Genomic DNA, 14,148 nt, shown 5'->3' on the forward strand with positions numbered 1-14,148 from the left:
AATGTCTGAGTATCGCACGGACAAGTTATTTGTTTCGCGTTTCGATTTTAACATTATGAAGGCTAGGAAATAAAGAAAAATCCTATAAGGAGCTCTTGAAGTGAGTCTGAAACTGAATGGATTACTTTAAATGAATATGTGACACTCACTTTATTTATTTGAATAATTTATTTATTTATTTTTTTTTTTTGTCAGAAACTCATATTTTCTCTGATAGGCATTTTGGACAATACAATGGGGAAAAAACACATTGGATCTAGAGTCCAGAATCTTGAAAACATTGACAAGAAAAAGGACTCTTGATTCAATCAGATTTAAGCTTAAATCAAAAGAAAATCCGCTCAAATTAAGAGGCTTGGTTCTTGATTTAAGCTCAAATCTGATTGAATAAAGAGTATCTTCCCTTGTCGATGTTTTTAAGAGTCTGGACTCTAGATCTAATGTGTTTTTTTTGCCAGTGTATATTAGCTTCGAGGATGTCCCGCTCTTAAGTGCGAGCAGACATCTGCCATTCGGATCCATGAATAGAATCAAAGCATTTGCTCGCTGTTGTGCGAAAAGAATTCCTCGAATGGACTTGAACCTCCAAGTTCCTGGGACGTGTGTTCTAGAAATAGAAAAAAATGAAACAATGAAAAGTATCAATTTTTCATTTAATTGCCAACAATCAAGGTTTGCTTTCCACATCAATAATTATAAACGCATTTATATGTACAAACATACAATTTAAAAATCTAGCAGATTTAATGATCATTTACAAACAATTGACTCGTTAATTATCTACTTATAAATTATTAACAATTTGTACACTTACTTAAACTACATTACAACTTCTTTGGTTTTGTTTTTCTTATTCGGATCATAAACTAAATCATCGGTTGAAGATGCAGAGGATCCGTGAGTGTAATAATGTTTAGTTTGTTGCATTTTATCCTACCTTCACTGTCTATTACACTCACAAAGTAACACGTGGTTCTCTTTCTAAGTCGGATAGAAATCACTCCAAGTTACATCATTCGACTTAATCATGAGAGTATAGACATTTTTGTGTCTGCCTTTCAGCTTAGTCAGTTAACACAATTTACTCACAGAAATTCAACGCTTTTTGATTGAAGTCGCGGGAATTGAGGTTCTTTTTTAGTTGGATTTTAAATACTTGGTAATCTGATGAAGAACTTGTGAAGAAATTGGCGATCAAAGCAGTTCCTGCAGTGATGTTATGAAAATAAAAACAAGTTTAGCCTTACCTTGCACATTTTAAATATACACGGATTAATTAATTTGCATCAGACGCCTTCTCGGCAGAGCCCATCATCAGTGATGATATTGCATATCAACAATAAAAGACTAAAGTCTTTACTTTCATAATGTATTACTCCTTACTATCTGCAATAATGGTCAATCTTCTTTTTATTGCCGCCGTAATTTTTAATTAGAATGAGTCTTGCAAAGTTTGGACTTCTATCGGCGCTTGATGATAGCGCCTGCTTTTCTTACGGGCGAAGAGCGCGTGAGGCGCAATACCTCTAATCGTACAGCTTGACGCTTGTGTTGCCTACCCAACAGTTTGAAGGCGTTTTTAAAACCACTACAGATATCAATTCCCTTTCATTCTCCCTCTCATTTTATGGTCAAAACTATCAAGGTGCTATAAGAGTAAATTAAGCCTATCGTGAAATTAAAGGCATTGAAAAATTCGGAATGTACTTTAATTTGTGATTTTACCATTTTCCCATTGATTTTTTCCATTCCAATGTTTAAGCTAGTCAATCCAATGTCGTTATATTCGCAATTATATTGCAATATGTGTTAAATTAATCTGGCAATTCTTCTAACTTGATGAGGCACTTAACATGTGCTCCATTTATATCTTGGCTGTTACAATTAGTTTACTAATTTTATTCTTCGCATCGTCCTATAAAAGTCCTGTCCCTAAGCAGGCAGATGAACATCTCCCCTCTCTCCAGGTGTTTGGTGACGCCGAAGTAGCTTCCGAAGACACAGTCCATATCCTATGTCAGGGAAGCTGATTCAAGCGTTTTCTGACCCTCTGTACGAGGCACTATGTAATTAAACTATTCTCTCATGAACCTTGTCGAAGGAATCTACGAAAGTACACTGAAATAAAAAACACATTGGATCTAGAGTCCAGACTCTTGAAAACATTGCCTAGAAAAAATACTCTTGATTCAATCTGATTTTTGCTTAAATCAAAACGAAATCCGCTGAAATTGAGAGGCTTGGTTCTTGATTTAAGCTTGATTCTGATTGAATCAAGAGAACTTTTTTTTGTCGATGTTTTCAAGAGTCTGGACTCAAGATCCAATGTGTTTTTTTTTCCAGTGTAAAACAAGTTGAAAGTAAGACGTTTGCAAGTCATGATATTCGCTCGTGAGTTCCTGCCATAGTTGCTACGATGCGACAATTTATTCAAATCTGATTTTTCTACGCAGTTTTTGTCACAGTATACACATTCGCACGGCTCTTCCCCTTGAATTGTAGTTACGTCAAACATCGCATCGAAACCAAACATGCTTGAAATTTCAATGTAGAACCGTGAATTCTGCAGCTAGCGAAGAACGATTCTGCAGCTCTTACACAATCCTACATCGTCAAGTATGAGACCCGTTTGTGACGATGCAGACACTTCGGCACGTTTTTCCCCTTCAAATGATATGTATCTCATATCATTTCTAGAATTCTAAGTGATTTGCCCCCGTTCTCTTGAGACAATCTAATTCACATTTACAACTTGAAGAAATGGTTGTTATAATACCCATTTCTTTCATCTTCAAAAAAATGAAACGTCAGTGATGTCCCTCAGACCTCGCATAGTGAATCGAGTCAATCAGAGAAGTCGGACATGAACTTTTTAACTAAATTTGCAAAGTTTGATGTTTAATTTGTTACATTTTAAATTTTGAGGGGTGGTTGGTTCTTGAAGAAAATTTTACAAGACCAATGAAACCACTTTTAGAACTTAAATTTTCGTGTAAACGGAGTCATGAGCTATTGAAATTTCCAAATTTCTCGTATTGACTCGGTCCACTGTGCGTCGTTTACGAGATACGCAAGTTTCGAATCCCTTCCTGGAAAAAAAAACACATTGGATCTAGAGTCCAGACTCTTTAAAACATCGACAAGAAAGAACACTCTTGATTCAATCAGATTTAAGCTTAAATCAAGAACCCAGCCTCTCAATTTAAGCGGATTTCCTTTTGATTTAAGCTTAAATCTGATTGAATCAAGAGTCCTTCTTCCTGTCAATGTTTTCAAGAGTCTGGACTCTAGATCCAATGTGTTTTCTTTTTCCAGTGCGTATCATTGATACTCGACTTTTTTAAGCTGTGAACTCTTCGTGGTGACAGGCATTCACTTTTTTATGGCTGGCCGCCAGGTCTCCGTTTTGTGGTACTTGCAGAGAAGGACCTTCTTGAAAGTTTGCCGGAAGACTTTGTTGAAGATGGTGTAGAATATGGGGTTGACCATGGAGCTGGCGTAGCCGAGCCACGTGACCAGATCGAAGACGCCTTTGTTGATGTTGCGCTCGCACTCGGAGCACACGGAGGGCACCAAGTTGAGCACGAAGAACGGCGCCCAGAGGATCACGAACGTGAAGAAGACCACGCCCAACACCTTCAACCCGGTAAAAGAAAATACGAAAATCGTCAGAATCTCATTGAGAAGCTTTTTACTTAGAGTACCTGTAAAGCGAGAGTATGGACAGATGTGAAACTTCGAAAATCCATCAGGCCTTCACCGATGCTTCTGCGAATAAAGTTAGGGCCCAGAAATGCAACCAACCTATGAATTGCAATCATCCAGAACGATTTACTAATACTATTGTGACGAACCGTCGTTTATAAAGCACGTATTTGACTCAGTTTTTGCATAAATTTACTCATTTTAGCGGATGAACGCACATTTCTGTACATTCTTGGCCATCTTGGTTAGAATTAGTATCTGCAGATTCTGCAGACTGGCAGTGAAATGTTGTGTGTTAGAAGTTGGTTAGAAGGATGGCTGCACTTTCGGGCCCTAAGACCTCCATGAGGTTATCTGTCCATACTCTCGCTATACAGGTACTCTATTTTTACCCATTCATATCGGAAAATGTTTTACAGACTTAGAATCTTGTGTATCAGCTGAGAAAAACTCTCTTCCAGCAATAGCGCAGGATACCACACAATGCGTGAATTAATTGAGGGGCTTGGAGGAGAAGACGCAAAAGTGCTGTTTTTCCTATTTCAAGAAATACGTGCTTAAAGTTTATAATTACATGGAGCCTCACAGCAGAAAGGAAGTTTGAACTCACTTTTTGATTCTGCTTTGAATTGTGAAATTTTCATAGAATATACATTTAAGCTAGTTTTAGTTGCGTTCATGAATATCTCAAATTTCTTAAAAAAACTTAACTTATGCGCCCTATCCTCCGGGCCCCTCAATTGCGGAATGAATAATTGTTAAAAACTCCTTCGTAAATTGTGAAAATCAAAGTCTAGCTCGAATCTGTTGGCGAGACAAGATTTCAGTCTGGAGTGCACTAGAAAAAAAAAGACACATTGGATCTAGAGTCCAGACTCTTGAAAACATTGACAAGAAAATGGACTCTTGATTCAATCAGATTTAAGCTTAAATCCTAAGGAAATCCGCTTAAATTAAGAGGCTTGGTTCTTGATTTTAGCAAAAATCCGATCGAATCAAGAGTATTTTTTCTTGTCGATGTTATTAAGAGTTTGGACCCTAGATCCAATGTGTTTTATTTTTCCAGTGCGGCGGTGAAGATATCTTCACTTATCGGCAGTCTGGCAGGCCCAGTCCCAGTCTTTGTTGAACCGCCCTCGTAGTTCCATTTAGCATAAACACGTCCGATTCATATTTCAGATATCTGCAAAATCACCATCGAATACCTTGGTGGCCTTCTGTTCGAGGCGGATGATCCGTCCGTGTCGGGATGAGTTTCGCGTCATGAGCGAGGAGTTGCGGGAGTGGTGGTTCCGGACGGCGGCGCCGCTGCCGAGCGTGGAGCCGCTGCGGAAGAGCTGCGCCGAGGAGTTGTGGCTCATCTTGGTCAGGAGGAGGCTCTTCTCCTTGGTGGAGGCGTTGCGCATGGTGGCCGCCCGTCGGAGGATGGGCTTGTGGTGTCCGCCTCCGCCGCCGCCGCCGACCAGCCCCGTCTTGGCCTCGCCTTGCTGCCCTCGCCAACTCCACCGGACCACCGTCTGGCTGTGCAGTGCTGGGCTCTCCGTCGCCGCCCGTTTCTCGCCGATGTACGGGCACCTGGGATCAAATATCACACATTAGTAATGGTCGCTACGATGGTAAACCACTAGGTAAGACCAATCTACACCGGCGGTCATTGCGCATCTTTTTGAAATCCGCACGGAGAAAAAAGACTTCGTGCGTGGGACCCGGAGTTTAGGTCTTACGGATCTCCGAAGTTTTCGGATTGAGCATCTGAACACTTAAGGTCCAGCTGCTGAAGTTTGGATCACACATCTGATACTTCCGTTCTTACGTCTGAAGTACTTCGGTTTTCACATCCGAAAAACTTCGGTTCTCACATCCGAAAAACTTCGGTTCTCACATCCGAAAAATTTCGGTTCTCACATCCGAAAAACTTCGGTTCTCACATCTGAAGTACTTCGGATGTAAGAACTTAAGTTTCAGATGTGTGATCCGAACCTCGACAGCTAGACCTAACGTGTTCAGATGCTCAATCCGAAAACTTCAGAGATCCATATGACCCAAACTTCGGGTCCCACGCACGAGGTTTTTTTCTCCGTTTGGACGCTACGATGGTATACCACTAGATCAGACCAATCTACATAGGCCAGTCATTCCGCATATTTTTGAAACCCACTCCCTCGCCCGGCCATAACTCGGCGGCACTCAACGTTACGTTACTTTGGGTCCTCCCACAAGAAATACATTGTAAGCACTCAATTCTACGCCACTGCGCAGTAGAGCTTCAAAAATTGTCCTCTGGAACGACTGACCTGTGTAGATTGGTCTTGCCACTAGACAAGGTACGAATTCAAGCCAAAAAGAAAACGCAAGCCGCAGTGGCACCCTCTTCTTTTACGAGTCGTCGTTGATTGGCCAATCCGCTTGCGAGCTGATTGTCGAAATTGATAGACACAGCGATCGACTAGGAAGTATGGAACGATCCTATTGATTGAAATGTTTGGTTTTTATAGTCTAAGGGAGAAAATGATAGACTAACTATAGGGTCTCTCGTGGGTTGCTGTTAGTTAGTCTTAATATCTACACGCCACCAGGTTTGAGAAATAATCCGTATGTGCAGGCGTCGATGTTTGATTTCATTCACGGCAGGCGTGACGAGATAACTATTCGACCACGGGTGTAGGCATATTGCCGCTAGCTGGATGGAAGGCGCGTCATGCTGCAAAGATGACTCCACCGTTTTTCCTTCCCCGGCTCGATTTGAAATATATCTTACATACTAGTGTTTCGTGTTTTTTTTTTAAATTAAAGTATAGCTTTATTTTGAAAACATTTACATTTGTAAAACGTGGCAAATATGTGTAAAACCTTTTCAAAGCGATAGCTTTTCAACCGAGATTAATCTCAATGAGCCGTAAATGTGTTGAAAGAAACCGTACAAAAATGAATCAAAGATAAAAAAAGAAAGAAGCAAGCAATCTTTGGCTTTAACCCATTTGCACATGGACCTTTTTGAGTCAAATACGTCCAATTTTGAGCGTTTGGTTGTGCATAAACCACGCTGCAGCAAAGTTAAAGCACAAAATATAAAATAAAAAATTAAAGTACTTTCGAAATTATTAAATTTGATACGAAGCCACCTTAGCATTAACAAAACTCTCATCATATTTGCCTTTAGTACATTTTTTTTCATTACTTTAATTGAGAATAATCCATGCAGAGTGTGCAAACATTTCAAATTCATGAGTTGAATAACGCCGACTCCGCGAGTTTAAATATTAGCACGCGGCGTGCTGCTATTATGACACGCAGGTCGCTCTCGCCGCCTTCCGCGGCGCCTCAAGCAACTATTTCGCAACAGAGGTGTTGCACAGTATCATACGAAATTGAAGGTGCTCCAACATTATAAGAATGACAGGCATCCATCCGGCCGAAGCCACCGCTAAGCTAGGACTTAGTGCACCTCCTTTGTCCATTGCATCCGCCCGCTTACACATCTAGGATTTCTCTAAATCCCTTTTGTCTTCTTTGTCTAAAGCTTTGTCTATAAAGTTCAACTATTAGCCCGTTGGTGCCCACTTGCTGGAACACTTAGGGGAAATAACTCTGATGTCATTTTTCATCAAAAATATCTCGATAACAAGAATTGGTGAAAGCGTAAATATAGGATTTTCGAGTGTACAATTCATCATATTTCACCAGAAGGTAAATTGTTGTCATAAATATAAATTTACGATATTCGAGCGTACAATGTGCTTTGTTGAAACTTAGTTGTTTTCTGGCAAGGGAAACTTGGAAACAAGCACGTTTCCTCTCTCTAAAGCCCGTGTCCCAAGATCAAATGGACTGCATTTTGCAATTTGGAACTATAAATTCTGGCTCTTCTGGAAAAACACTTATGTGCATAGGGAAACAAATGACACATACGTTGTTTTTAAACCGGGCTAGAATTTATAGTTCCAAGACGCAAAATGTAGTCCAAATGCAAGACGGCGGAGATGCGTACTGGTTTTCGCGCAAGTCCGCACGGGCTCTAATAGCTCAATGCCGGGCCGCCAACTTTTGATTACTCGGAAACCAGTACGCAACTTCGCTATTTTGCATTTGATGAGTTCATTTGATCGTGGAGCACGGGCCGTATGTAACCTTATTTTTTTTCAAATTGAATGAAGTTTTCTGTACATGCTAGGGCTGGCGATTTTTCCAAACAAATCGATTTCATTTTCCATGAAAAATGGATTTGATTTTAAAATTGGATGGAAAAAATAGATTTTTTTCGAAATCGATTTCAAAACACTTAAATATCAAAGTGCGGCGCCAAAAAAATTGCATATCACAGAACCTAGGCCTCGTGTGACACAGCAACGTCGGAAATGTCGATTTCTTGTCAATAATTCGATTTCGGCCGGAAAAATCGATTCCGATTTTTAAACGATCTCGAAAAATTGAGGCGATTTAATCGATTCTAATACCACTTCTCCTAATAAGTTGCCCTTATAGCGCTTCTCTGCGCTGTGCGACACCCAACCGCCACTGACAGCGATCTTGCCAGAGCTCTTCCGGCCGATCGTATCTCCTCATTTCCTGCCATTTTCTTTCAATCCACAATCCAATCGATTCTTGGGCGCAACGAATCTATTTAAAATCGCAATCCCTACACTGAAAAAAATACACATTGGATCTAAAGTCCAGACTCTTGAAAACATTGACACGAAAAAGGACTCTTGATTTAATCGGATCTAAGCTTAAATCAAAAGGAAATCCGCTCATACTAAGAGGTTTGGTTCTTGATTTAAGCCTAAATCTGATTGAATCAACAGTATTTTTTCTTGTCGATGTTTTTAAGAGTCTGGACTCTAGATCCAATGTGTTTTTTTTTTTTTTTTTTTTTTTTTTTTTCCAGTGCTTCTACTAATAAGTCACCCGTATGCGCTCTGCGACACCCAACCGCCACTGACAGCGATCTTGCCCAGAACTCCTCCGGCAGATCGCATCTCCTCATTTCCTGCCATTTTCTTTCAATCCATGATCTAATCGATTCTTCGGCGCAAAGAATCTATTAAGAATCGCCATCCCCAGTACAAGTACCTGCACGGCGGTGGGAGCTGGAGGCCGCTCTCCGGCGGGTCCTTGCTCGTCTCCGTGTCTGAGGCTTCCGGCTCGCTCGACGCGTCGTTGTTGGTGTCCGACTGCGCGTTTTGGATCGTCCGTATACTCAGCTTCCGCTCCCTCTCCCGGGACGGAATCCCTTTGGGGATCGTCTCGGTCGCGTCCTGCGAGGCTCTCCTCTTGAGGAACGCTTTGCCCAATTTCAGTCTATCTTTGTGCTCGCCCTGTATACTCCGCCTCGGGAAGCTGATGGAGTGCCGTTTCCTCGGTTTCTCCTGCTCCGAGTCCGTCGCTGAGACGGTATCGTCCTCGAGATCGCCCAGTCGGATGTCCACCGAGAAGAACCTGTAATCACATATCAATCATAATGTCAGTGGCGTGGCGTGAATTGCGATATATCGATTGTTGTGCCATTTAAACCCATGAAAAAGATCGATTATCAGGGTGTTCGCAGCGAACACTTTAGTAATCGATTCTTTACCATAGCTTCAATTGGCGAGGTATCGATAATCGATTATTCACGCCACGCCACTGCATAATGTCATCCTTAGGACGGCACAATGGCTTTGCAAAAGCGTCATTTGTCTGTCTTCTAAGTCCCGCGGGCTGATAATTGAAATTGATAGACAAATCCAAAGACAAAGAAGAAATAGGGAGTATGGAGGGATCCTAATGGTTGAAATGGGCGGATGGGATGGATATACTAAGGGTGAAAATGGACCGCGTTCAGCAGAAAGGAACCAAGCCACATCAGCTATTGCCTAATTTAACGGAGCAATTTAATTTATTACATGAATACGGTAAAGCGGATTTGTTTGAAAATTTCAGTGAATTTTCTACATGTTACAAGGCAGATCCCCTAAAATTCTCAAAAAAAAAAAAATTGCACAAACGTTCTCTTGTAGAAAATTAAATACCTCAGTTAAATGTGGAAACAGCCGATGTGGCTTGGCTCCTTTCTGTTAAAAGCGGTCCAAATGATGGACTAACCATAGGGTGTCTCGTGGGTTGCCGTTAGTTAGTCTAATGCCTGCCTCTTTTGTCCATTGCAACCACCCGCCTCCACCATTAGAATTCCTCCATATCCCTTTTGACCTCTTTGTTTATGGCTTTGTCTATCAAGTTCAATCATCAGCCCGCTGAACTGATAAAAAGTTATCATCGGAAGCTCGCAAGATTTGACGTTCTAAGGCGAATGTCCGCGAGCAGATCTGGTCGAGTTTATTGACCGGATCGACAGGGTCGCAAACCAGAAGCTTTTCCACTTTGCAAGAGGGAGCAGGAAACAGGATCGCCGATGCTTTGTTGAGTGTTGACGACCGAATTTCTAATGAGTTTTGTTCCCGCGCAATTCGATTTTTCAAAGTGTTATCAATTTAACCTGTACTGTACGGTGCGCTGGTTTGTTATCAATGTCAATTATTTGTTTTGCAGCACAATACCTCAGTCGGTAGATTGCCTTAAAACCGTTCCGGAAAAAAAAATGTCAATTTTAGCTTCTTTGACGTTGTTCGGCGGTGGAAACAATAGGAGTTGCGGTTTTATTATGAGTGATTGTGTAGGTAATGGAAACAAGTTTACCGTAGTGCAGTCGGTCAGTTGGCGTGACACGCATATCAGCGCCTGCAAGATAGCATGAATACTTCTCGCATTACGCTAAACGCAGTGTAGTCGGTCAGTTGGCGTACCGCGCATATTAGCGCCCACAAGACTGTAGGAATACTTGACGCATCGCACGCACTGCACAGTGCGTGCTTTAATCGTTGTACGTTCCCGGTGTCAGACCCACCACACCGCGGTGTCGTGGATACAGTATCAAACCAATATTCATCGCGAGCCTGAAATTCTCAAAGGATTGTGGAGATTTTCCTGTTTTCCATTATAACTTTCCCACCAGGACCACGTGTCATCATTCTGAGATGTGTTTTTTGTTGTATCAGAGGAGGACGTCGGAGGCCGGGACCCCATATCACCCAGTCGCCTTGATGGAGAGCACAACAGGCTTTGCACCAAAAAGTCCTCCTCATACTTCATCGGCTACTCACCGTTCGGAAATTTACTCACCGTTCTCAATTTCACTCACTTTTACTCACCATTCTCAATTTTACTCATTTTTACTCACAGTTCTCGATTTTACCCACTGATTACTCATACCAAGCGCGGCGAACATGAATCAGTTAATGATTCTTCAACACTATTCATTCCACCGATAACCCGTACCTCTCCTTGATTCCTCTGGGCTGTCTGCATCCTCTTCCTCTGATTCACTATCACAATTAAATACCATGTGCTTGTACTTGGTGCAAATCAAACGATTTCCATTGAATAAACTAAACTAAATCACCGAAAATGAAATAAAGGAGTGGGGGCGGTAAAGTAACATTTACGAAATTGAGAGCTGTGTCTGTAAAACAAAAAACTTTAAAGTTATTAATATAATGTAATCATGACTAGAACGAGGAACGTCTTAAAGAAAGTAACAAAAAGTTTTAACCTCAAAAAGACAATTCTAGATTCTCTGCTCCGGTTTTCACCAAAATTAAAGGGGAAAAGCGTATCTACATTGTAACGATTCAGAAACTCTGATCGTACTTTTTTTTTTTCGTTACTTAAAACGAAAGTAGAACGAATGAAAATATCGCGTCGAAATTCTCGATGCTTTTATTTGAGATCAATTAGGAAAATTCGCGGAAACTTTTCAAAAGAAATGTGTGTAGCTTTTTAAAAACATTAAATTAAAAGAAAACATACAAGTGGTCCACATGGTTCAATTGGAGATGAATACGCTCTCTTCCGAGTGTTGAAACATTTCTGGTTTCGATTCCGCATGGTACTATCAATGAAAGATTCAAAAGTGGACGTCAAAAGTGTATTCAATGCGGGCTCTCATCTCTTAGGTTGGGTCAACTTCGTCCCAGACGAACAGCCACTGCACACGGTTAGCACATCCATGTTCCTGGATTATCAAATTCTCAGGGATTAAGGCCAAGTATAGGATCTGTTTCAGCAGATCAACTCGTTAGTTCCGAGAAAATATGACACTACTCCCGGGATTCGACCCCAGGACCTATTGAATCTCATTATTTATTCGGTTTGTCACAAATATAGCACTGGGGGAAAAAAAGTCGCTTGGACCTATAGTCCAGACTCTTAAAATTATTGACAAGAAAAAATACTCTTGGTTCACTCCGACTCCTTGTTTGAATCAAAAGGAAATCCGCCTAAATCAAGTGGCTCGGCTCTGCAAATCAAGGAAAAATCGGGTTGATTCTAGAGCATTTTTTCTTGTTAATTTATTAAGAGTCTGGACTCTTAGATGTACGTATGTATGAGCCGCTTTTACGGCGCCTCCAACACCTTCTTCGGCTACCTGGTATCAGCCATTCTCTGCATATGCCCATACCATACCAATTGCTAGATTCTGGACTCAAGATCCAAGCGACTTTTTTATCCAGTGAACCAACCTTTTGGTACGTTTGTTGGGAGTCTTTTTGGGCTCCTTTTTTGGGAGGTGGTTCTCCTCGCCGACCCCGAAGAGGTCCGTCTCGGCGTAGTCGTCGAGTCCGGAGTCGGACTGGTCCGATTGGGGCTCGTGGGCGTCGCGGCGGTCCAGGTGGTTCTCGTGGAGGCTCCTGACCCGTTTCCGTCTTCCGCTCGGCTTCGTCTCGCCCTCGAAAATCGTCGTCGCTCGCCGCTTCCGGAACCCCGCCTTTCGCCGCACTCCCGCCCCCGCATTCGAGACGTGGTTCCCCGCCGGGACGTTGTTCGAGAGTCTGTCCGCCAGGGAGCGCTCGTCGTCTCGTAGGTCGTGCGAACTCCTGCAATCACAGAAACCAGAGAGATGGTCACAGGTCAACGATATACATTTTGAGTACTGTTTTCGTACCAAAATTTTCTCCGACGGATATAAATATGGGACAGTTTTTCGACCACATCATTATATTTAATGTATTTATTATTGCTTTACTTTTTTCCAATCACTTTTCTAATTTCCTATGTCGCAGAGTTTTTCGTATCATTGAATATTACCTATTACAAAATTTGTGTATTTGATTTCCTTAGTGTTTTAACAATCATATGCTAATATATGTTAATTGTATGTGATAAAGAAAAGCATTCAGGATTCAATTTAGGAAATCATTAATTGGAGAAGGAAGCAATGGAGTAAATTCACGTATAACAAACGCGTAGCTCTTTCAACGGAGGCTGCAGACTGCCTACAGGTCCAAATGCTGATATTACTTTCCTTGAATCTTTTTGGTAAACGCCCCTCAGCGCATATGACTATTTTCGAGATTTTAGATTTTCCGAAAATTCCGATCGCACTTTCCTCGGATTAAAGCATTTTTGAACCCAAGTTCGCATCACAAATAAAACAATTAGGAAAGCGTACTGAGGAGAATTATCAGCATAAATACTTGTGACTTTTAAAGAAGTGACACTGTTGTTAGATAGATCAAAGAATAATAATGACGGTGGTTGGACCCACAAGTCGGAAAAAAAATATATGGTAGTGGTTGGATCCACAAACCAAAAAGAAAACGGTAGCGGTTGGATCCACAAACCAAAAAAAGGGAGGACTGTGGTTGGACCCACATGTCGAAAAAAGAATAAGAGACCGCGGTTGGACCCACAAGTCGGAAAAAAAAAATATGGCAGTGGTTGGATCCACAAACCCAAAAAAGGAGGATGTCTGTGTAGAGCGATTCAAAGTATGTTGCCATAGCGGTGGTCGGGATCTGGACATAGATGGGATCAAGCGTAGGAAACGGAGTGGATAGAGAGTTACTCATCATGGTAATAAAACCAAAACCGGATCTACAGCCGTACTAAGGAATAATACCGTATTAACAGTTGAATGGTGCCCGTCTCTTCGGATTTAACCTAAATTGTCCGGGAAGTCAGTGAATTTTCTCCTCAAAAGTGTTTGAAAGTCCATTTCGCAATTTCATCTCTTACGTCGAAAAATTCGCCAAAGAGATGGTCACAAAGCTGGCTCTCTTCCCCGGAGGATGATTGAAGATTTTATTGCTGTTTTTATTGATTGGACGAGTCCTTTATCTTCAATGATTTTCAGATTTTTTAGTGTTTATGTGATTTACTGTATTCGATACTGGATGACCTGACAAATAGGCCTATGCCCTAATCGTGCGTAGGAGACGTCGTAAAATTTCCAAGAAAACGACCTCTCTCATCTTTCAAAATGTGTTCCTTTATTTGGACCTAGTTCATCAGAAAGGAACCAACCCACATTTTCGAATGAATTGAGATGAGAATATTTTTGAGTTCCTCTAGTTGCATATTTTTCTTCTGCCAAAAACTAAAAGTCGAAATAAAACATTACTTTGTGGA

At 41.4% G+C, this 14,148-nt stretch overlaps 1 protein-coding gene across 4 annotated transcripts in view; it reads right to left on the reverse strand.

Annotated features, from left to right (window-relative positions):
* Window positions 1-634: 634 nt before the first annotated feature.
* 5-HT2B (5-hydroxytryptamine receptor 2B) overlaps window positions 635-14,148 on the reverse strand; it is a 362,394-nt gene continuing 348,880 nt past the window's right edge. For all 4 annotated transcript variants that reach the window (XM_072302250.1, XM_072302248.1, XM_072302249.1 and 1 more), the window contains 4 exons: window positions 12,261-12,614; window positions 8,776-9,141; window positions 4,911-5,280; window positions 635-3,636 (listed from right to left, as the gene is read on the reverse strand). In XM_072302250.1, coding sequence (XP_072158351.1) covers window positions 3,373-3,636; window positions 4,911-5,280; window positions 8,776-9,141; window positions 12,261-12,614 — 1,354 coding nt within the window. In that variant the 3' untranslated portion in view covers window positions 635-3,372. The remainder of the gene's footprint in view (window positions 3,637-4,910; window positions 5,281-8,775; window positions 9,142-12,260; window positions 12,615-14,148) is intronic.

The sequence above is a fragment of the Bemisia tabaci genome, chromosome 7, assembly GCF_918797505.1.
Source record: "Bemisia tabaci chromosome 7, PGI_BMITA_v3".
Taxonomy (NCBI): Eukaryota; Metazoa; Arthropoda; class Insecta; order Hemiptera; family Aleyrodidae; genus Bemisia; species Bemisia tabaci.